Raw genomic sequence first — 24,145 nt, forward strand, 5'->3', positions numbered from 1 at the left:
ATAGGGTGGTATCGATAAATTAGAAAACGAGGGCAGCCGATATGCTAATATACGTTATGAGAAAAAAATTGAGCTGGGCAGGACAAGTAATGCGTTGAACAGAGAACCGGTGATCTATTAGAGATACAAATTGGTTGTCGAGAGAAGGAGAGCGCACTCGAAGACTGCATAGAATTGGGTAGGGTGATTTAGTAGGAGTTTTGCAGGCACACCTTCGAACCTCCAAGATAGGAGTAATTGGAGATCGTTGGTGGAGGCCTACGTCGTGCATTGAACATTAAAAAGAAGTTGGAGGAGCCCTTAGCACATTATGAGATGAGAATGCGAAAGCGTTTCTTTTGGCTAGGTTGCTGTTACGCAAGGGTGCTACAAAGTGGTGTTGTCGAGTTCTGTTACAAAGAATGGGGCAACACGACATTGCCCCACCCTTCCGTAACAACAACCTAGCCAAAAGAAACGATTTCGTGTTCTCATCTCATAAGAATATGCTTAGGGATCCTCCAACTTTTTTCTTTCTTTCTTCTTCGTAGCTGGTGAATTGGGTGTACAGCGTGCACGTTTCAGTTCACGCTCGTACCCTGAGTCCTCCTCGTCGAGGTGAGCCCTGCGTCGACGAGTCTTCTGCCGACGTCGACACTAAGCCTGAAATCTCGACATCAGACTAACTGCCGCTACTTGTTGCAGAATCACTATCCATGCTGCTTCGAGTAACTCCACAGAAGCTGAAGGCAAGCTGAGACTGTGTGCGAGGGCGCGCTCCTTTTATAGATGCTACGTCGATGACCACATGTTGACCGCGCCGACTATTCCAATGCGCTTTCTTCTCCCCTTCGAGCCGGGGCTTCCTCTTCTGCTGCGGGGATTCCCCTCTCCTACGCCGCGGCGGCAGGCGGTTGCTGCGCCGGAGTGGAGCTAGCGTTGAGTGTTGTGGCGGGAGGCGTTGGCGCCGGCGTCAGTTCCGGTGGGAGAGGTCACGTGCTTTCCGGACACGGCTTTCGCGTACACCGTTTGCGGACGCCAGGCGGGTGCGCGCTTTCGCAAACCTAGCCAAGAGACGCTTTCGCGTTAATAGGCGCACGAACGACGAACGACGATGACGAATATGCACTTTTTCAACCCCACTTGTTCAAACTCATTCCGCAACCCTCCACTACGGCGCGCTTTACAATACAGTGGTGGATTGGGCATGTAAAACGCCAGAATTTATTTTTAGAGTTTTGACTGAAAGGCTATATACTGTTGTTGTCACGCTCTCATCAATTGACGACAATAGACATTTTGTATGACGACAATGGGCGTCATAGTCACAGTCGTAGTCACAGTCATAGTCACAGGCTTGTCGTCATAGTCACAGTCATGCCCCCGTAACCATGTCGCTATCCTCATACCGTCGTAGTTATACCGCCGTCGTCATAACGTCGTGGTCATTCAATCATCGCCATTACTTCGACATTTGATTGTCGCCATACCATCATCAGCATTGCGTTGTCGCGCTGTCGAGGCCGCTCCGTCCTCGACATGCCGTCGTGTTCAATTCATTGCACTCATGTCTTCGTCCTTATGCCATTATGATTGTGCGGCCGTCATCAAGCCGTCGTCAATAATTCATTGTCATTCCATCGATGTCATGCGCGCTATCCACATGTTAGAACACAATCTTAATTGGGTGAGGTGTTCCCTGATGAAAGTATGCACAAATTAGTCGCGCATTTGTAATTTCAAATCATCCCTAATCAAGAACAGCATTCCTCACAAATCCCAACAAAAGATTCGCTTAAATCGATTGCCACTGAGCGTGGGACCCGCTTATCTTACAAATAGATAGATAGATAGATAGATAGATAGATAGATAGATAGATAGATAGATAGATAGATAGATAGATAGATAGATAGATAGATAGATAGATAGATAGATAGCTCTTTATTAGAAAGGCAATCAGAGTTATGTCTTGCCCTGAAGGGGCATCGCTAATGGTCGGGGCCCCTAGTCCAGGGCTCCACTGGCTCTTGCCATCTTCTCTGCTCTCTGGATCAGCTTGAGCTGGTCGTCGATGGCCGAGCTGGACAGCAGTGCCTCCAATTGCTCCCTCGTGGTATTCGTGTCGTGGTGTTCTATGTTGTGTAAAAGCGATGCTTTCTTTACGTATTCCCCATACCTGTTTGGACGTGCTAGCTGCTGGTTCTCACATATGAGGGGGATCAGCCGATATTATATTATTTGAATATATTTTATTCAAACAATGTTGGCGCGTTATGCATATCATTTTCTTGTTATTCATCCTTGTGACTCAGTCAATTCTGTCGACGTTGTCTTCCGCTAACCGCCTTCATTGTTTCCATGGCGAAACTTTCTTTCGCTGACTAACCGGTTTTCGGTTATTCTGCAGGCTAAAGCCAATGGTCAACCGCGGTTACTTAAAGACTACAATGGTATATGTTAAACTGCAGCTGCAAGTAAAGAACAATAGTGAATTGGTCGTTTCTCAATCCATTCGAACAAAACACTGAATATGCAGTTCGCGTCCCACGGCTACTTCAAAATGATTGTTTTCTTGCCTCTATCTTTTCAGGTACGCTACCGACTTGTACGGAAAAATTACTATACATGAGTAGAGACTGTACCTGTGCATTGATTTTGGTCTCGTCATTGGTTACGAGTACGTTTTATCCTTCGTTTCTTTTACATTGCAAAAGTGTATTCTGCAAGGCTTGAAAATAATTTCACTACAAATGGGCGCGCAACCACTTTGAAGGATCCACTTGGTTCTCTGAACTTTGGCGTTAAGCTTCTCGCAAAACATAGGCAATCTTTGTTGGCAACAACCAGAAAAGGGTTCCTAAACTAATTGAATTGTTTTTTTTAATACAGGGGGGTAGTGTTAAAGACGTAAGTACAAACATTCAACTGTTATTAGGTATAAAACAGCAACCGAAATTAATATAAATAAGAACTCAAGAAAATGAAAAACAGCTACAGTGCAAAAGTCTTAAATTTTGTGCTCATCGCACTAAGCGTGCATTACGTACGTTATTCTTATCGATACTTTTACAGTTAAGTAGAGCTAGGCTCGGGGATGCCGCTGTGCTTTAAATTACTGCCGCGTAGCCGCGTTCTTATAGTGCCATGCGCGGCTGTTTCCTTTATCTTGCATATATTCATTCCGTGACAATCCGTGCTTCCGCAGGAGCAACCAGTACATTAGGCCGACGATCGACGCATGTCCCCTCGGAAGTCAGACGTTCGGCGCACTCCGGATCGCCGTCCTCTGTGCTTCCACTGTAGTGAGGCAGATTATTTGTACCGTTAGTGCCCATACCGACGCCTCGGGTTGCGGGGCTTTTCCGCCTACTCGCCACCACCCCGATTGGGCCAACGACCTCGGGACATTGAAGATTATCTGGCTCAGCAACGCATGCCACCGCCTACCGGGCGGCAGTCACGCTCTCCGTCGCCAAGGCGATTTTCACCATCGCCCCAGCGGTATTCGAGCAGACGGTTGCCAAGTCCCCGCCGGGAAAACTAACTACAGCGACCTTTGGGGGCGAGGCCGCTGGCAGTCGACGCGCTGAAGACCTCCGATCGACGCGAGTAACGAAGGGTACCGGTCCGACATCAACTGCAGCTGAACGGAATGACCGGCTCTCGCTCGACATACCTGTGGTGATCGACGGTTATGCGGTTAGCGCTTTAGTGGATACCGGAGTGGACTATTCTATATTAAGCGGGAAGATGCCGACGTTTCTGAGGAAAGTAATTACACCTTGGCATGGCTCGCAGATTCGTACGGCTGGTGGTCACGTCGTTACTCCACTGGGAACCTGCACGACAAGTGTTCGAATTCGAGGATCGAAATTCGTGGCGAGTTGCCTTGTTCTACGCGAATGCTCCCGCGACGTCATTCTTGGAGTTGACTTCCTGCCGGAATACGGCACTGTTATTGACTTACGGGGAGGTGTAGTCTCGTTCTCAGCCGACCAAGCAATCGACACAAACGCCGACAACCAACGTAACGACGCGCTTCGTGTTTCCGCCGAAAGTGTTACGCTTCCTCCACGAGCCAGTGTTCTAGTCGAAATGATGCGCTTTGGAATGCGCGAAGGTGGAGTGGTCGCAGAAAGTAACTTAGCGTATCTACTGGCGCAAGGTGTTTGTGCAGCCAGGAGTGTGCTACAGCTTCGTGATAGCCGATCTAAGTTGCTAGTCACCAACTTTAGTAACGAGCATCGGCACCTCTTCCGCGGTACTTCGATAGCGTTTGCCGAAGAAATAGAACACATTGCTGAATGTTTTGCCCCTGAACCAGTGAGGCTGGCTGACAAGTCACTGGGCACCGTCGACATTAATCCCGAGTTATCTCAAGACAAACAGGCAGCACTGCACGAGCTCTTGCTTGACTTCAGGGCATGCTTCGCAAGCTCGTCTAAGGTGCGCCAGCCTTCAGTTACAAGGCACAGGATCATCACATGCGACGACGCACGCCCGATACGCCAGCAGCCCTACCGCGTGTCGGCAAAGGAACGCGAAGCGATTCGTACGCAAGAACAAGAGAGGCTTGAAGACGGCGTGATCGAACCTTCCAACAGCTCATGGTCGTCTCCGGTCGTTCTTGTCAAAAAGAAAGACGGAGCGCTACGCTTTTGCGTCGACTACCGGAAGCTCAACAACGTAACTAAAAAGGACGTGTACCCACTGCCACGTATCGACGACTCGTTAGATAGACTGCGGCGTGCCCAGTGCTTTTCGTCACTCGACTTGAAAAGTGGATACTGGCAGATCGAGGTAGACGAACGAGACCGCGAGAAAACTGCCTTTGTGACTCCCGACGGCCTTTACGAATTTCGAGTGCTCCCTTTCGGTTTGTGTTCAGCCCCAGCTACTTTCCAGCGAATGATCGATACTGTCCTCGCTGGATTGAAGTGGCAGACTTGCCTTGGGGGTGTATCTTGACGATGTAGTTGTCTTTTCTGAAACATTTGAGCAACATCTTCATCGCCTGCGGCATGTGCTAGAAGCGCTCCGATCGGCTGATCTCACGCTTAAACCAGAAAAGTGCCACTTCGGTTATGAAGAGCTCAAGTTTCTCGGACACGTCGTGAGCGCAAAAGGAGTCCGACCCGATCCCGACAAGCTTGCCGCTGTAGCAGCTTTTCCTCCTCCTGCTGACAAGAAGGCCGTCCGACGCTTCCTGAGCTTGTGTGCGTATTATCGCCGCTTCATTGACAACTTCTCGAAGATTGCGGAACCCTGACTCGCCTGACCAGGGATGACACGCCATTTGCCTGGACAAATGAGAAACAGGCGGCCTTCGCTGAACTACGACAACGCATGCAGTCAGCACCCGTCCTGGCACATTTCGACGAAGAGGCTGACACCGAGGGGCATACTGACGCCAGTAACATCGGCCTTGGCGCAGTACTCGTCCAACGTCAAGACGGCATTGAAAGAGTAATAGCTTATGCTAGCCGCTCGCTGTCCCGTGCCGAGGCGAACTACTCCACTACAGAAAAAGAGTGTCTCGCGGTCGTCTGGGCGATCACGAAGTTTCGCCCTTATCTCTACGGCCGTGCCTTCAAAGTAGTGCCAGATCACCATGCTCTATGTTGGTTGGCGAACATACGCGATCCTTCAGGGCGACTGGCACGGTGGAGCTTGCGGCTACAGGAATTTGACGTCACTATATTTTATAAGTCTGGCCGTAAGCACGAAGACGCCGACACGTTGTCGCGTGCTGCCGCCGAATCTGTCAGTCGACAGTCAGAGGACGACGACGGCTTCCTGGGCGCCCTTACTACGTCGGACTTGGTCAGATGGCAGCGTGACGACGCTGAAATTCGACCTCTCATCGACCACTTAGAGGGCCGTCAAACAACCATACCACGCCATCAACGTCGCGTCTTGACGTCCTTCTGTCTACGAAACAATGTGCTGTACAAGAAGAACGCCCGCCCGAATGACCGAGCCTACCTCCTAGTAGTTCCCAAAGACTTGCGGGACGATATTCTTTTCGCCTGCCACGACGAGCCTACATCTGGCCACCTCGGCTCCTCACGAACGCTTGCTAGAGTGCGCGAGATGTATTACCGGCCCGCGCTGTCGGCAAGCATCAAACAGTATGTTAAAGGCTGCCGTGAATGTCAGCGACGAAAGTCACCACCCCTGAAGCCCGCCGGGTTATTGCAACCCATCGAACCACCTCATAAGCCATTCGACCAAGTCGGCTTGGACTTTCTTGGGCCTTTTCCTCTGTCAACCGACGGCAACAAGTGGGTGATTGTCGCCACTGACTATTTAACCCGCTATGCCGAGACAGAGGCGCTCCCACGAGCCACGGCTTCTGAGGTAGCGCAGTTCTTCATGTGTCACATTGTATTGCGCCATGGTGCCCCATCCATTGTTATCACAGACAGAGGAACGGCGTTCACGGCTCAGCTCATGGACGAAATTTTTCAACTAAGCAACACCAGGCATCGAAAGATGACCGCTTACCATCCGCAGTCCAACGGCCTTACGCAGCGATTAAACAGGACCATCACAGACATGATCTCTATGTACATCGACGTCCAGCACAAAACATGGGATCGTATCCTGCCTTATGTGACCTTCGCGTATAATACCGCCGAACAAGAAACAACGCGCTTCACACCATTTCACCTTGTCTACGGCCGCGAAGTACAGACGATGCTGGACGCTATGCTTCCGCGCCACGACGCCGAGCACCTAACTACTCACGCCGAAGAGTTTGCTCAGCGCGCTGAGGAGGCTCGCCAGCTCGCGCGGCTGCACATCTGTGAGCAGCAAGTCGCAAATGCACGGCGCTATAACATCCGTCACCGGCAAGTGCGCTACAGTCCCGGAGACCAAGTGTTGGTGTGGACCCCTGTTCGCCGCCGTGGCCTTTGTGAAAAGTTGCTCAGCCGGTATTTTGGCCCATACAAAGTGCTGCGCCGCATTAGTGACGTGAACTATGAAGTAGTTCCGGACAGTGCGGCGCAAACACGGCGCCGACAACCACCTAGTCCTGACGTTGTTCACGTCATACGCATGAAGCCCTACGTTGCGCGTTAGTGATTTTTACGCTCCCATTTGCACCTCATGCACTTACCTCTCTTTCTAGAGAGGTAGAGAATTGTTTCTAGCTGCGCTGCTGTAGCTCTCACTGTGTTCTGTGCGCGAGCATCTTCATTGATTGTGTTTTCTTTTTTTGTTTTTTGTTGTTGCTTCTTTTTTCCTTTCCCACACCACTTCTTGAGCATCGAGCCGATGCTCTTTCCGAGGAAGGGGGGAAATGTCACCTGTAGTAGTGGGAACAGGTCAAGCGCAGAGGCGCAAGAAGAAATAAGTGCGCGTGCTAGCCACCCCGCTCGATAGTTAGCTCTCGCCGCCGTTTTTCTCCAGAGCCAAGCTGCTCTCAATAAACGTCGTTAGCCCCCTTTGAAGGCGCGTATCAATATGCACTCATGCGACATTATTCGTTTTAATTGTAATGACAACCCTTCTTTTTTAAGCATTCAAGTCACTATAGGTAAGAATAATCTAGAAGCGATGTTGAAGAACACATAACTAATTACATTTTGTTTGTAACTTTTTTATTTTGTATTTTATTTCCGTAACTATTATTGCTTTAAATAGGCCGTCACAAATATTTGTGTGCCAAATATGCATACGTCGTGCTCTGGTGCTAGACATTATCGTATTGCCACAGTGAAACTGCTGATCCTGGTGTAGATTGTAGACGAATAGCAATAGCTGCCAAATCGTGTGCGTCCTGGCTTAGTCACAAACAGTCTTCGTCTACAACCATCTTACAACCGTTGACAGTTCATAGCGCTGGCATTGTTTTCTTGAAGTTATTTCGCCATGCGCATTGTCTGTCACTTTCGATAGCCCTCACTACTACGTTTTATGTCAGTGTGGTTGCGGAACGCCGCTTCAATCGTGCACATTCAGCAAGCGCACTGCTTAGACGGGAGAAAATAAGGTGGATTGAAGTGCTAACTCGGAACTATTGTTTGTTCAGAACCGACAGCACACACAAAAAGAAGGAGCAAAGCTGCGCAGACAGCACCATATATAAGTGGCAAGGTCAATCGTAGTCATCCAAATGAACAATGACGTCACAGCATTCGTTGACATTTTTTGTTCTTTATTGCATTCGCAAGATTAGAGACGTGTCACTGATACACGCCTTCTCATTGTGTCTAATATAAAGATATTACGTTACCTCGCGCGCATGCTCCCCTCTTTTTTTACTGCGAATTCGTATACCGGGAAGCACAGCCTCACGTGTCAAGAGACCGTAATGTGCCGACATATGCGCTAGGGTTTCATTTTCTTTAGATCATAGTCACGGGTGCGACGCGGCCGTAGCATGGTCCCTTGGATAGTTTTGCTAGCCTGCTGCTCGCCACAATGGCCCTTCGGTGATACAATCTGCAGTGGCGCTGGCAGCATGAAAATAAGGATGAGCCACCGTATTTACTTTTGTTTTACGAAGTATACGTGTGCTGCCTGTGAAGCACTGGCGCTGGCAATAGAAGTGCCAGTTATTTTTCTTGTATTTTGAAGAGCGCCTTTACAGTATCAAATGAGCGCCATTACCGTCCTATATAAAGGCCTTATGATTCGCTAGTTAGGTAACAAATAACGCGCACATTTTTAACAGCGGACCTGTTTACGGTCGAGGTTGACCCTACGGACCGATGGTGTTCGTGGTTTCGAGACAGTTTCCAGCGAAGTGGAGAGGTGAAATGAGAACAGGAGAATTAGACAGAGAAAGAAATAGAAACAGACACAGAGCGAGAGAAATTAATAAAACTAATAAATCAAACTAAGCATTCTCGGGAAGGCATGATTCTAACCCAGGTACCCACGGTCCAAAGGCGAACGTCCTAACCAATAGGGTATACACCACCGCTTGCAGAACATGCATTTATGGGAACCATATGATTGCGTTGTACCGACGATTTTGACACAACTTGCAATGGCCCAGAGAAAGAGAAAATGAGAGTGAGAAAGAGAGAGAGGCGGGATTTGAACCCGGGTACTCACGGTCGGAAGGCGCGCGCCATACCCACTACGCTATACACCCACGCTTGCATAGCTCCGCTGTTTGATCATATTTCCCAAACGTGGAGCTGGCTTAAATTTTTTCTCTATTTCACTAATATTTAAAACATCAAATTGCAGTTGCGCCGGTCTCAAGAAGCAACATCTTGCAGGGTCTGCGCAAAGTTTATTAGACCACAGAAATACCACCAAGTCTCAAAAACAAAAGTGCGGCAGAACCCATCTCACCGTGACTGTCTATAATCACCACTGCTTAAAAATATCGCAGTATAAAACTATAAAATGTCTTATGTTGTAGCAATAACGCTGCAACAACTCTGTTCTCCTTAAGGACATTTGCCAGGTGGCGTTAATTATATATTGCGTTACTAACCCTGATTAAATTAAAATGGAACCGTTGTGTGTAATCGCCTCCTTCTCTTATAGGAAGACACTATTATGAGCTCCGAGTGAAGAATTGTTCCGTTGAAGAGGGACCTCACGTGGACTGCAGAAGAGAGTTCTGTCGACTCAGAAAACGCGGTACAGTTCTGTACCAGCCACTTTGTCACAAGAGACTTAGACCCGACAATTGAATTATCTTTACCAATATTTGAGTGCAGCGTTGACAAGCAGTCCTTCAATGAACGAGCATGGTAACTGTTCTTGGTATTGGTGCGTTTACGCAAAATTGCAAGCAAATAAAGAACCGCAGCGCGGCGTACTGCCAGTGGGGTTACACGGATATATAGGCAATAATAGTGCGTGGCCGCGTTTTTCGATAATCAAAGGTCGAATTCACAGTCGGTGCTTTAAATTTCTGCCTCTGAAAACACATTATCGTATGACGAGGGATGATACAAAGTAAACAAATCTGACGAGTCTGCTCGTTTGGTTTTCTGGCCAGGAAAGGTTGGCCTGGGCCGATGCCGGATATTGTAAATGGGTAAATGAGATGGTAAATAGATGGCAAACTTTGGTCGGTTCCGCAGACAATGTAAAGCCCTTACGCGTGGGTCACAAGGGTCACGTGGTGGGCGTCTCCACGTCTTGACATCTAGCCCGTTAGTCACGTACAAAACAAGGCCCTTCATCACAACCAAACATTTATTTCACTTGACCTCAGAAAAGGGACAGGCTGTATTCCTGGAATTACCTAGTGTAAGAGCTGGTGCATTCTGCTCCATGTGCATCCAAACGAGAATAAGCGATCTAAGTTGTCTCGTCAATCAGCTCCGGCGTAGTTGCACCGTAAAACTCGAGCGACCAATGTCCACACATTCACGGTGATGATAGACCTATTTGCGACCAGTGACCCTATAATCTAACTGACGCGCATACAATGGAGGCAGCGGGGCCCCGCACAAGTATTATTGCAACTTAGACAGAACGAAGCACATATCTACTCAGGGTCCAATGCCAACAAATCAAGTGTGGATCTTTTGAGCGACATATGTGAATAATAGCATGTGCCACAATGGCAAGCCGAATGTCTTATCCTGAATTCGAAAGCACCGCCACTGCCCTTTTCCAACTTGACCACCGAGATTCAAGCGACTACATCCGGTAAACCGAATCCTTACTGAGCTGCAGATCGTCCAGACCTACAGCGACTCATGAAACCAGAACAGTTGCAGCTTCCAAAAATATTTTACGGTTGAATAAAATGTATATTAAATACCAAAACGAGAGGTTATTGTTCTCTCTGAATACGCACAGAGCTATTCAAAGCCGTTGCGCAACGGTATATGTCGACAGGTGGGAAAAGTGTAAAGGCAATGCTGACGTCACAGACGATATACGCAGTTGTTTTTTCCCAACTTCTTTTCGACAAGGCTGCGTGCAGAAATTTTCCAACAACGCCTCGCTCTAGCTACACACAGCTTCGCCTGACAGCGAAATATTGCGTGCACACCTGCTGCGTGCGCTTCGCAATAACAAAATGGCCGTAAGGCGTCCTTGAAATCCGTAGAACCGATATTTTATCAGTACACAGTTGCTAAAGAGTTTAGTCGAGTGCGCCCTGAAATAAGCCGGTAGTAAAGAAGAACCGCAAAATGGGGTTTATTACGTCACTTCTCTTTATCATTTTGGTGATAGTGCAGGAGTCCCTACTGATTAGTCTATCGCGGCAAGACTTTGAAGACAACGACATCAAGAAGGTAACTCAGTTTTCTTTGTAGCATTCGTTATTATGAACTGCATAAAACTATAGTAGGTACCCCATTTTCTATGAATGGCAACAAGATTTGAAAGTCTACCAGGCGCCTAAAATTCAATCTAAAAGCATATCTGCTGAAATATGAGCCACTAAGAGCTAACCTCTGATGCTCTGCAGTTCCTATTTCCTTAGTGTGATCCTCGTGGTGTACCCCTTATTCAATCCGAGAATGGCCAGCCGCCTTAGCCGTCACATATAGTGTCTTAAAGGCCGCTAGACCAGTTTCCAGCTTAGTTTTTATTAGCGTGTCTTAGCTATTTCAAGCTTGTACTCTTTCAGACCGCTTTTTACAGCTTTACCTGAGCAGCTTAGGAAACGCATTCCAATGCGCTGCAGCAGCTTAATCATATCTCAATTACCGTCGACGATGTTTCGCTCCCTAGGAAAGCACAGCTTCATGTCATTAACTCAATGCAGGCTAACACGTAAACTATCACGTAGACCAAAAAGTCAAGAGATTGGTGTGGCCGTTTGATGGAAAAGGTATTGACAGTTGGCTTCATACCTGCAGCTTTATTCTCTCTGACATTTTTTTATATCTTTTTAGGGAAGGGGAGCCAATTATGCTGCATTTAAAGAAAATGGTCCATATATGAACGCTTTTATAAAGCTTATTTTTCGTGCATATTCTTTATTCCCTGCTGTTTGTTTTGACATACTTGTTACGACCTCATCAGCGTATGTCGCTCTCAAGAATTCCAATACAATAATTTTATATCGCTTCGATAGGTCCCGATATCTTTTTCTCGTTATGCTGCACCTGCGTTCATTTGTACAATGTTGCAGCTGCGTCTAGTCATTTAACTTCCGAACATAATTGTATCATCGATCAATATATTAAGTACGGGAGAGACCTTGGGTTTTTTTCAAGAAAATTGTCGAGACGTTCATTTTTCTAAACGTAAGTTGCAGCGTCGAGTATTGCTTTAGTGGTGCCTGCAAGGCACTTTCCGCGGCACTAAAAGACTACCTGTCGCCAGTTCTGTTATATCGTGCCTCTTACTGGAAATGCGATAATCAACATTGGCTAAGACCTACATGCGAAACGCCCATACATCCTGGACTAAAAATATTTTATTTTCAATTACACTCCCTTCCCTTTAAATCTTTCTTGTTAAAGGGGGCTTTGAGAAATATGTGGACTTGTAGCATTTTCTACGAACCGTCGTCTGCAGCCTAAAATTTTAACAATTACCCATTTCTTTTTTGTAGATTGCAAAGGACTTTTTTCGTTTGGGACATCTTGCAAACGACCCTTAAAAATGTAAATACATTATACCTTATTCCATACGTTTTCTACCCTTTAAGGACCCTGATGGCCTTCCATATCACAAGTTCAGCTTGTTAGGACTATACAGTTTGGCATAGTCAGCGGTGTAAGAGACACGCTGAAATGCCTAGTCTACGGCGACATTTTTCCGTAAAACTGCTTCTGCGGATTTTTTTTTCTTTTAGTACACGCATGTGTTTCTGCCCCTGCATATTAATTACAGCTTTGCAGACCTCTGGGCACGATTTCCACGTAATACTAAAAAGAAAAGTGGCACCTTACGCAATCGTTAGGCCACCCAACTCTATCACTGCCGAGACATGGATTCAAAACCCGGTTGCGGGAATCGTGAGCAATGTTTTCTTTTTCTTTAACCAATGACGATAATCAAGCAGAACATGACAAGGCTATCCGACGACGACAAGGCTATCCATGAACATGACGTCGTCGTCTTCATAACGGATGGGACGGAGTGACAGACGAACAAGTCAAACGAAGTTTCTATTACTGAGCAATATTTATTCCTCAAGTTACACTGCACAGAATTTTCCCTGCAATTTTTTACGAAAAAGTCTATAAAAGTCATATTTGATTTCATGGAAAGCATTCATTCTGATTTAGCACAGAATAAAAAGGCCGGTGATCTTGTCTTCCGTGTGGTGACAATGTCGATACGATACTTGGATTGTGAACTCGTAATCAAAGGTTACAGAACCATAATCATTACTGCTAGAGAACCATTACGCCACTGATGTGTCTCTGAATCGTATGTTAAAATTATATTCTTATGCGTTACGTGCCAAAACTAGGACATGATTAGGAGACACACCGAAATGGGCGGCCCCTAATTAATGTTGACCACCTGGTATTCTATAAAGTGCATCCAATGTACGGCACACAAGCGTTTTTTTCATTTCGCCCTCACCAAATTAATTTTATTTAGAAAATGAGCATGTTTACACCTGTATAATATATGTTCGGTGGAGTAATTGCCTCCTCCAAGTCACTAAATTCACTTGATTTTATTTATTCCGTAAATGTTTTTGCGTAGCCATGGAAACTTGGCAGATATACAATAAAAAGCAGCGCCAGCTTAAAGCGATGCCCTAATGGCATGCGCATATTCTCGATTGCAGTCATCAGCCAATTTTGGAGTCCTGCCTGAGGTATCTAAAGTTTGCGTAAAATATCATTGAGGACCGATAGGAAAGTTTAGAAAGCTCCCCGCCATTTTAAGCGGCACGAGTCTGCTAAACAAAGCTTCATTGCAACTTTGCCGCATGGCGTTCTTGGCTATTTGGCCCATGTCGTTCAACAACGTTCACGGCTGTCACCGGCTTTGGGGTAAGATCTACTATCTTTCTGCGAATTTCGCCTAAGTACATCGTCTCCTGTACCTGTTGCCATACGGCTAATATATATTAAAGAGAGGTACAAACAGAAGGCAATTGAGCATGCTCACAAGTGCCACTGGGAGGGCCTAAGGACCGTCCTACTCTAGTGGAACCAGGGAATACAAACATAGAGACGTTAGACATAAGGTGAGAAAACAGTGATTAAAGTCCAAGAATACAAATCACAAAGATGAAAGTAAAGCACCAACGAGCAATAGGCACCGCAGTAGGAACACAAAGAACGTGACCGCTCCTCACACTAATTAGGAAAGAACCCCAAAAAGAAGACAGTAAGCGTGTGCCACCTTGCGATCACAGATCAATGTCCATCTAAGCTGTTTCTTTCAAGCAATACAGGAAGAATTTCAGTTACCGCTAATTAAACCAGATTAGACCAGGCGGCCGTGACGGCAGCCGCCTCGGAGGTCTTCGGTCGTCCCGCCATGCGTCGGCTTCGCGTGGAATAACGCTTGCGCAGTTCGCCCACACCATTTTAACTCGGCAGGCAGTCAACTATAATGTTCTCCTCATTTTCACCAAATTTCACCTCGGTAGCTTTTACAATGTTCTGAAGAGTGTGATCGCAATTCCGCGACCGTAATTGAACAGCACACTTAATGTGGAGGCGCAGCTTGGCCGTTACGTCACCGGGGAGAGAAATATCGGAGCCGCCGCGACGGCGACCGAATTCTGGTTGACTCTGTGGCGAGTACATGTAGGCTTGACATGGGACGACCAAAGAAGATCCAGACTTCTAAGAAGAAGTCGCTCATCTTGAAGCACGTCGCGCGGCCAAGCGAGGATCTGCTCGTCGGCGGCGAGCTCATTCGGAATACCATGCCTAGCAGCACTTAAAATTTCCTAGCGAAACTAACCAAGCCTAGCAAAACCTGGAAGAAAAGCTAGGTCCATTACCAGCTCTGCTGTTTGGTCCAGCTTTGCACGACGTGTGCAAGCTGCCCACGTTTTTTTTTTTCTGTGTGTGACGTCTCGACACGATTTAAATCAGTCTGCAACATTCATTTATCTGGACTGAGCTTCATCATTGGTTATATATATAAGTGCGACATGCGCCCCCAGAGGTCGTCCCCACACGTCAGGTATACTTCCGGAGCCCCTGGCCCCACAGTTAACATGCGTGATGGAGTGGTAACTTTCTACACTAGTAAAGGCACAGTCCATGGCGCAGAAAAACAACGCAGATCCTTGCGCATTGCCAACAAGGACGTCTGCAAGCCGCCACTACCATTCAGTTTTGTTTCTGACAAAGACGGAGTAGCCGAACAAAGAACAGCACTTGTGCTCCGTCAAGGTGTAGCAATCACTCATGGCACCGTCAGCCTCACAGAGAGACCTGCAGAAGTGCGGCTCATAAGTTTCACCAGCGAACACCACCAGATAAGTACAGGCGTCACCGTAGCATACCTTCACGAAATCGGCCATGCCAAAGACTGCTTTGCTGTACAAGCGGACGGCGTGAAGCCGTCAGTCAAAGTTCGGCCAAGGTTAACGCCGAAAGAGAGACCAAACCTTCTGGATCTGCTGGACCAATTGAGGGCTGCTGCTCCTCAACGTCTCCAGTGGATCAAACTCCGCTGACTAAGCACCGCACCATAAAGGAGCAGATAGAAAGACCCATTCGACAGCACCCATACAGTGAGCGTGAGGCTATGCAAGAGCAGGTGAAGGTGGGCAGAGGAAGGGGTTGGGTAATGTCAGTAAAAAATAAATTTGAAGATACATGATGACAACTAACATAACTATTGGCAGGCAAAGGAGGACAACAGAATTGCGGACACAAACATAAAAAAGAAAGAACGTAGGCTATGGCCATGGAAAAGGTACACATCTATTAGCAACAAATACAAAGTGCAACTCTAAGCCACAAGAATGAACCACAATAAACAAAAAATACAGATAATCGAATCAGTCCAACAAGGAAAATACAGAAATATTAGTAGAAATCACTACAATGCAAGGATCTAACCAATTCCACACCCAAATAGTTTTGGTAAAACGAGCGATACGCAATATTCTGTCCGTCTGGATGCAAACAGCAAAACTTCGAGTACGCTTAAGCTTCGCATTTAAGAGTGGAACGCGATAGCGTTATTGGACTGCCGTTGACGCCGACACCGACACTATTTTCTGCGACATGGGGACCGATCAAAAATTAGAAAGGCTCAGTTTTCAACATTCCCCTCAATGTTGCCTAGAACCAAAGTACAGCGAAACAGCATCAGAATTGGAGGACGCTTAAGCTTCGCCTTTAAGAGTGGAACGCGATAGCATTCAAAGATCCGTGGCTGCTTATCAGGCTTTTTTTCCCGTATATTCAAATTACATACCGACGCTATCACGTCTGTAAGTTGTGGTTAAGTCGTACTTCACGATTTTCCTGACGAATTTTACTTTGAGAAATTCAATTTTTGCTCACTAACGCATTGCGCTACGTGATTGGCCTACCCGGTCGGGGTGGTTCGGGATGATGTGGTTCGGCATGATTATTTCCGCCAGACGCCGATGCATAAGCCGACGCCGACACCAACGCCTACGCCGGATTCTCTGCGACACGGGGCCCTTAACGATGTCGCGTTAAAATAGACTAGTAAATTTCGCGAAAAAGCAGCCGAACTGCACGACTGATGTTTTTGAGCCTATTTTGTACAGGTAGCATTGAAGTTTCTTACATGGTTTCCAAGGACAAATTGAGCGCCGAAATTCTGCACCCTTTCTAATCAACAGCGGTGCCTCGCGTAGCAGGCTGGTCGCAGACTACGCGCACATGTTCAACGACATTTTTATAAAACAATTCTTAGGATGTCACAGGAAATGTCCTTCCATTTTGATGAAAAAAAAGTTGCGGTGGCTTAGCTTGGCTATGCCAGGATATACGTAGCGTTAGCAAAGGTTCAGCTGATTATTCTTAGCTTATTCTTAAGATTATTCTTAAGATAAGATTATTCTTATGAGTCAAGCTTCTCCGTTCTTCTGCGCTGTTGAGCAGCATTTGCGCTCTCCTTCTCCATGGCTATACCACACTGGCAAACGCCAGTCAGAAGCGCAGCGGCTCCAGCGCAGTGTCAGACGGCGACTGCACAGCGAGCGCGCGCCGGCGCCAGTGCGTCTACCACGGCTACGACGTCACTCCTCTGGAATGCGCAGACCGGCGGCGGTGAGTCGCGCGCGGCGGCGGCGGAGTGCGCGAGAGGTGCCGGCTCCGGTGGCTCCGGTGCGCAAGCCGTGTGACATCACTGATCCTTGCGTATGCGCAGCACGGTTCTTGATGTGCCGCGCGAAACGGGCTTGGCTAGGCCAGTGTAGCTAACGCTACAAAACATGAATATCCGACCTGCTTTACTTTCAACTGCGGACCATATAAATTCATGCGCCGCCTTACCGACGTCACCTATATACCGAATCGTTGCTGACATCCCATCTTGATCAAAAAGCCGTCAGCATGTTCCTCAGACCCTACACGTGGTACGCATGATGCCCTATCTTTCCGAGTGACGTGGACACCCTCTACTTGTGCATCGATTACTATTCGATGAGCATCGGGACGATTAATACCCAGGAATGATGTAGATTGCTCTTTCAGCAATCTGTTAAGCTTCGCCGCGTCCTCCGGCGTACCTCTACCTGCCGCACTTTCGTAAAATATTTATCAAGAACCCCATGTCGTTTTCGAGTGCTTCGTTATACATCAAGAAGAAACGGGTTCATTGAAAATTTGATGCCTCGTCCCTCACCGACCACAGCAACGATAACAAATATTTCTCTATTTTTGAAAAGTAAGGAACTCAAGATGAGCCTTGTAGTGGCGAGATGTGCAACCAATGGGATAAGAGCGCACGCCAACGGCCGTACACCGCAGTCCGAGCCGATAGTCTATCATTAGCGACGTGCGCAAATCAAGGAAAGCAGTGTCAGGTGTTCCAATATCAGGTGCTTTGACCGTTGTAAAGGAACAACAATAAGCACTCGGTGGGCTCGTCACACGTTCTCGTCGGTGAAACCATTTAGATACCTGAACATAGACAAATCTTATTCTCCGTATTTGAGCCTCAGCGTGACGACTCTAGCCACGGCCGAAAACACGTTTGCAATACGCTTACCGGGGTCCTGCGTGAGGAGTCAATGGCAAACAAATTTTTGTTCAGAGTGACAAAAAGTATTTTAGGAGAATAACGTTAAGCTTGGTTTTCATTCTTTGCAGTTTCTGAATACGACAGAACCTATATGGACATACAACACTACCGCAGCCAGAACACATTTCTGCAAAGTGGACGTCATGTACAACTTGACCGACGCACTAATTCTTTTCAACAGGTCCTACTTTAGAAAAAAGCGCAAGTACGATCTTTCTAATCACAACATCAATTTTGCCCTGAAATTATCTATTCTGTTCTTCCCAATGGTAGGACTGTGACTACGAAAGAACTGATGGGAAAGTTTAGTGACGAATTCGACGACGAGATGTCCGTCGGCCTAAAAGGTATCACTATATCTCTTACGTTCGCTTATTCATTTCGTCATAACTTGAAGTCAGAAGGTTTCTTTTCACTGACGCCGACAATATTCGGGTGAAGATAGTTGATATTGTGGCTGTAGCCATTGCAGATTACGCATCATCAATCAATCTAAAAATCATGTCAACACTACTTCAGAATGATTCCTTTTATATTTTTACAATCGATTGAAAACAGCATTTATTTCTTCATCGATATAGAAGTGTCTGAGCGTCTTATTCTGAAAATTTAACTGCAAACTTGTGCATTTTCCGTGCTTTGAATATGCATTTTACCTTCCTTCTTCATATCGCATTGTTTTTTTTTTGCTTTTTCTGTGCTTGCTCGTTATTGTTGCCATCCAAAATACTTGCTCCCAGTAGCGTGAGCTTCAGAACACTAATTATCAATAATTTATTAATTCATTTTTATTAGTGCCTTGGGGGCAGTTGCTCAAATGGCGAACTTCAAGGCAGTCGCATTTTAATGCACCCTCATTTTTTTTAATCTTGAAAGTGGCACCTAACTTGAGATATTTCTCTTCCAATTTCCACGGTACATCCAGGCAATATCGAAACTGAGCGCCGCGGCAGCGTAAAAAAGACGGCCCCGCTTTCGTATCAGAGCCAAACCCCCGTGAAGAAAAGCGCGACGAAGTTTGAAACCGTACGTTTCAGCCAGTCGTGTCGGCTACTGATACGGCACGCTTTGCCTGGCAAGCATGTGCGGCTGTGTGTCCGGAAACGATTTGCCACGGCATGCTATCATTCAAATTTACCCCACACTTTACAGGGCGTTGAAGGATGCAGTTGGACACACACAGTCTCGATATTGCCTCTACAGGCACCGTGCATTGCAGTTTGCGCGCGATCTAAGCGCCACTACAAGTGAAGCTTTGGGACGGCCAGTGTCAAAACCAGCAATACTGGAGAGACACTGTATACATTCGCCGTGATTCTTTCAATCGCTTATCACGAAAAAAGACTGTCCGAGTTGTGAAAACATCAAAGTGCGCATGCTCTGCATATGATAGCACGCGTTCGCAATCGACATGAGCAGCGGGAACATTTGTGAGCATGATATCGTCAAAGCGCCGGGCATACCTCTCAAACGAGCGACGATAAGGAAGCCGTTGTCGTTCGGAATGGCGTATCATTTTCATCGCCTCTCTAGCGGCCGGCGTCGGCAATACTGGGGCGAAACATGAAATGTCGTAGTGCCATCTGAACAGTGAACGGTGCCCATTGGGCTTTGATATTTGATTATGAATATCTCGAATTAAGTGCGATTTTCAAGATTTTATACAGATTGGTGTGCATGAAAATCTCACTACGTCTAAATTTGCCACTTAGACAACTAATCCCGAAGCACCCATAGAAAAGGTAATTGAATCATTTTTGGAAATTAATTTTCTGAAGCTCACGCCTTTGGCAGCAAAGTATGTCGGCCTCGCCTAGAAATTTGTCTGCAAGAACGCCACGCTCGCTGCGCTGATTACGTGTTTATATAGAATCTGTATGGTCTAAAAAACACCGGGTTGATTATATAAAACGTGAACGTTTAGATACAAGTGTCCGTTTGCCATATGCAATGACTTTATCACCAGAAAGAACATCGTGTAATTAAAGACCCTGCAAAAGGTTTTTAATGCATGCTGGGCTTCATAGGACGCTCTCACCCGTTATTGTCCTCTTTTTTTTTTCAGATGTTGTACCTATTACGTTGGAGCAACTGTTTTATGTTAACGAAAATAAAACCTGCGGCATTTTTATGATTATCCCAGAATATCACGGTGAGATCGCTTTTGTTCGTCTTTTTTACCGTCGACGTGTCTGTGGCGTCTTGTTTTTACCGTCGTAATTCCGTCGTCATATATCCATCTTGACCATGCCTTCGTTCTGGGACCGTCGTTGTCATTGTGTCGTTGCGATGCCTTCGTCATTATGTTCCCGTCATCAATTGGTCGTCGTTGTTGCTCCTTGCTTGCTGTGATCGTTCGGTCGTCATTAATGCACCGTGATCCTGGGTGTGATCTGCGGCATTAACATCTTATCGTTAAATTAAATTAGGGTGTTTTACGTGCCAAAACCACGGTCTGATTATGAGGCACGCCGTAGTGGGGAACTCCGGAATAATTTCGACCACCCGGGGTTCTTCAATGTTCATCTAAATCTAGGTACACGGGTGTTTTCGCATTTCGCCCCCATGGAAATGCGGCCGCCGCGGCCGGGATTCGATCCCGCGAACTCATGCTCAACAGCCCATCATCACAGCCACTGAGCAACCACGGCGGATACGTGTTGTCATTCCGTCGCCGTCTTGCCGCCGTCGTCATACGGTCGTCGTGATTCAATCGTGAGCATGCATGCCGTTCGTCGTCACGCCATCGTAGGAATGCAGTCTTCGGCATTTTGTCGCCATCATTCCGTCATCACTCTGTCTTGGTCACGTGGTCATTCGTCATGCAGTCGACATCATTCTGTCACCGTCAATCGGCGTTTTCGAGCGGTCGTCGTCATTCCGTTGTCATCCCACCGTTGTCAGGCCATCGTGGTCATCCTCTCTCTGTCATTCGAGAATCGCCATCTTACTGTCATGTTCCCGTCGTCACGCGGTTGCCTTCATAGCGTTGTGGTCGTAATTCCATAGTTGCGGCTTCGTCGTAATTCCCATCGTCATAATTCCTTCGTCGTTATACGTTGAATCCGCATGATGTGGGACCACAAGCTTACGTTTAGTTGTGCGTAGCCCCGCGATGAGTATACACCTTGATTTCGCATTTTATACTTGCAAAAATCAATAACGTAGAGTGGCCTTCCTCACAAAATTCCACTGAAGCCTATGCTTAAACCATCGGCTGCAGTGCGTAGAAGCAACATATAATAAGGGCGTAAACCTTAGGTGTCCATGTTGGCGGCACCCTTGGCGTGCCCTTGGCGGTGACCTTGGCAAAACTGCCCTGTGACGCTTGAACCGCCGTCTGCGAGCTGACATTCGAGGCTGCCGCTCGCTCTCACGCTCTGCGTGCTCTCGTGTCGCTTCTTCGTTCGTGGCACGTGATCGTCTTCCATTGTCATGATCACCAATCCTCCTCTTGGTGCTGCCATACAATCACCATCACTTCAAGCTGGCTTGTCACGCACTTTGTCTTGGCACTGCCACACGCCACTATCCACATCATCACAATATGCTTTTGACACCGCAACGACGTGTTACAATGCCGTATACGTCCCGGGGGTTTGGAGCATAATGTGTCTATGCGTATATCTCGAATCGCTCAAGCTCAAACACTTCCAAAGCCTCTGAGATTGTGCAGAGAGCGGTACCCTCCAAAGTGTTTCGAAAATATTCCGCTAGAGTAGGGCGCAATGCGCTGTCACGCTGTGAACAAGCCGGATTGTCTATTTGTACCACACCCGACACATACTCAGACAAATATGTCCGGCAAAAAAATGATGCCAAACAAAGTGAGCGAACTGTCCACTCGGTAAAACAGAAGTCAGCTATAGCCAGCGTGTTAATTAAGGCAAAGTTAATTAGGATAGAGTTAATTGAGGCACTCGAACCCACTACCTTCGCTGGGAGTCGAATTCTCGAGCCAAATGAGAGCGAAGGGCCGCCAACCCCAAGTTTCGGGAGCGCGATGTTGGTGCCAAACGTCAGCGTCGTCTTGCCCTCCAGGAACTTGACAACGGTGGTAACGCCTGGGCAACGCTAACGCCAACTTCCCCTGTGCGACCGGCTAGTTTCAATGCGAGTTTCTCAACCGGAACTTCGGAGCCAGCTGCCGGTGGGTGGGACCAGCTGTCGTTAGAGCTCAACGTCGTACTCGTCAGCGCAATCCGTTCGGAGGAACAGCGAAGAAACACACGCCTAGCTTCGCTTACCCCCATTTTCTCTACAGGGGAGGGGCTACTGATTTTTTTGTCGGTTCATTAGCGCGGCTGCTTGCTCGCTCGAGCATTCATTATAAGCCAAGCTTGATAGGCTCACAAGTTTCGGCGGCGGCGGTGGTGGTGGTGGTGGTGTCGCGCTGAAAAGTGGGCTGATCCTGGTGATTGTGCAGAAAGGGCCCAAGCTCAATGGCACATACCATGGATAAAAATGAAAGAGATAAAGGAAGACCTAATAAATGAAAGAGAGAAAGAGAGAGGAAGAGAGAGAGAAAGAAAGAGAGCAGGAAAGACAGAAAGAGAGAGAAAGAGAAAGAAAGGACAAAGAAAGAAACACAGATAGAACGAGAAAGAAAGAAAATCACCAGCCCTTACCCTGTCGAGAAAATGGGGGTAAGCTAACATTGCCGTGTGTGTACTTGATCTACAACTTTTCCTTCCCTTTCCTACAACTTTTCGTTCTCTTTCGTGGTACTTTTTGTTCCCTTTCCTTCTACTTTTGTTTGCCTTTCGTGCAACTTTTCCTTCCGTTGCGTTGTACGTTTCCTTCCGTCGATGCATACATTTAATAACATAGGCTGATGATGATGATCATGATGATGTCGTGAACTTTACATTACCCTGACGAAGTTCAGATACACACACAACAAGCTTCGCTTACCCCCATTTTCTCGACAGGGGAAGTTCTGGTGAATTTTTCCCGTTCACTTGTTCGCTCAATCGTTCGTTCCATCGTTCGTTCCATCCTTCGTTCATTCATCCTCATATCCATTCATTTGTTAGCGCTATTCGCTCACAGTCGCACTCATCATTGATAGTTTCTGCACACTTCACTCCCTTCATCATAGTTTGTCAATATTAGACCAATGCAAAACTGAGGCTTTTCGGCATCCTTGAAAACACCTCCGAGTGGATCGGGAACAATGGAATTTGTAGAGCGCCTCCCTGCTGTCTGAATATAACGCAGAATAGCGTTTTGTTGACGGCTAGATAGAGGTAATATATACGGCCGGAGTTACAAGATTTAAGCGAAGTTTCCATGGCAATATGTGTGTCAGCGATCCTGGACATTTTGTTTAGTTCCCACAAAATTTTTGAAATGTGTGACAGACGCTTGCTATGTGATTTTTCATTTCGTTTTTATTCGGACATTTCAGGAAACGTCCACGAAGAGAGGCAAATGGAGACGATCTGTCTCCTGACTAGCCTAATTAATGAATAGTGCATTTACTGTCTTACATTAGGCTGTCTACTGATTAACCTAATTAATGAATAGTGCATTTAAATGCAATGTACCCTAATTAGTCTTTTTTTTCGGAATTTATGAAGGTCATGGATGATCCAATAAGCTCAGGACAAGGACGTTTCCGCTGCATAATGAGTGCTTTGACGTTTTAGAATCTATATTTTTATCATCTGCATTGGGACGTGCACAACACGATAGGCGTGCTTTAACACAATAACCGGCGAATAAACAATTTTGTTGAGTGTCATTGTACACCGTCTACAGAATGTATAACCGCAAATAGAGTTTCAGAAGGTGAACACGTTTTCCTAAGACGCAACTTTATGCAGATAAAACTAAGAGCTTGCTTAAACAATGCAGACTGTTTTCACAGTGCCGAACATGGCGACTACAGAATAGTGTTTGCCTGAGCTCATTGGTTGCACATAGCACAAATGGTTTCCGCCAGAACGTACGCACACGTCGTCCCTTTCTGTCCGTGCCCGTACCTTCTGCTGGAAACCATATGTGTAATGGCGACTACCACGTGCGCCAGGAGGAGAACGATGAGGTTTTCCTCTTTTG

At 46.8% G+C, this 24,145-nt stretch overlaps 1 protein-coding gene across 1 annotated transcript; it reads left to right on the forward strand.

Moving 5' to 3' along the window:
* The first annotated feature begins 10,891 nt into the window (after positions 1 to 10,891).
* On the forward strand, positions 10,892 to 20,317 carry LOC119459644 (uncharacterized). The gene is made up of 4 exons (XM_037721321.2): positions 10,892 to 11,208; positions 18,151 to 18,287; positions 18,356 to 18,429; positions 20,148 to 20,317. Exons 1-4 carry the CDS (start codon positions 11,104 to 11,106, stop codon positions 20,300 to 20,302), a joined length of 471 nt encoding a protein of 156 aa, XP_037577249.1. The 5' UTR covers positions 10,892 to 11,103; the 3' UTR covers positions 20,303 to 20,317.
* Positions 20,318 to 24,145: the final 3,828 nt, after the last annotated feature.

The sequence above is a fragment of the Dermacentor silvarum genome, chromosome 7, assembly GCF_013339745.2.
Source record: "Dermacentor silvarum isolate Dsil-2018 chromosome 7, BIME_Dsil_1.4, whole genome shotgun sequence".
Lineage (NCBI taxonomy): Eukaryota > Metazoa > Arthropoda > Arachnida > Ixodida > Ixodidae > Dermacentor > Dermacentor silvarum.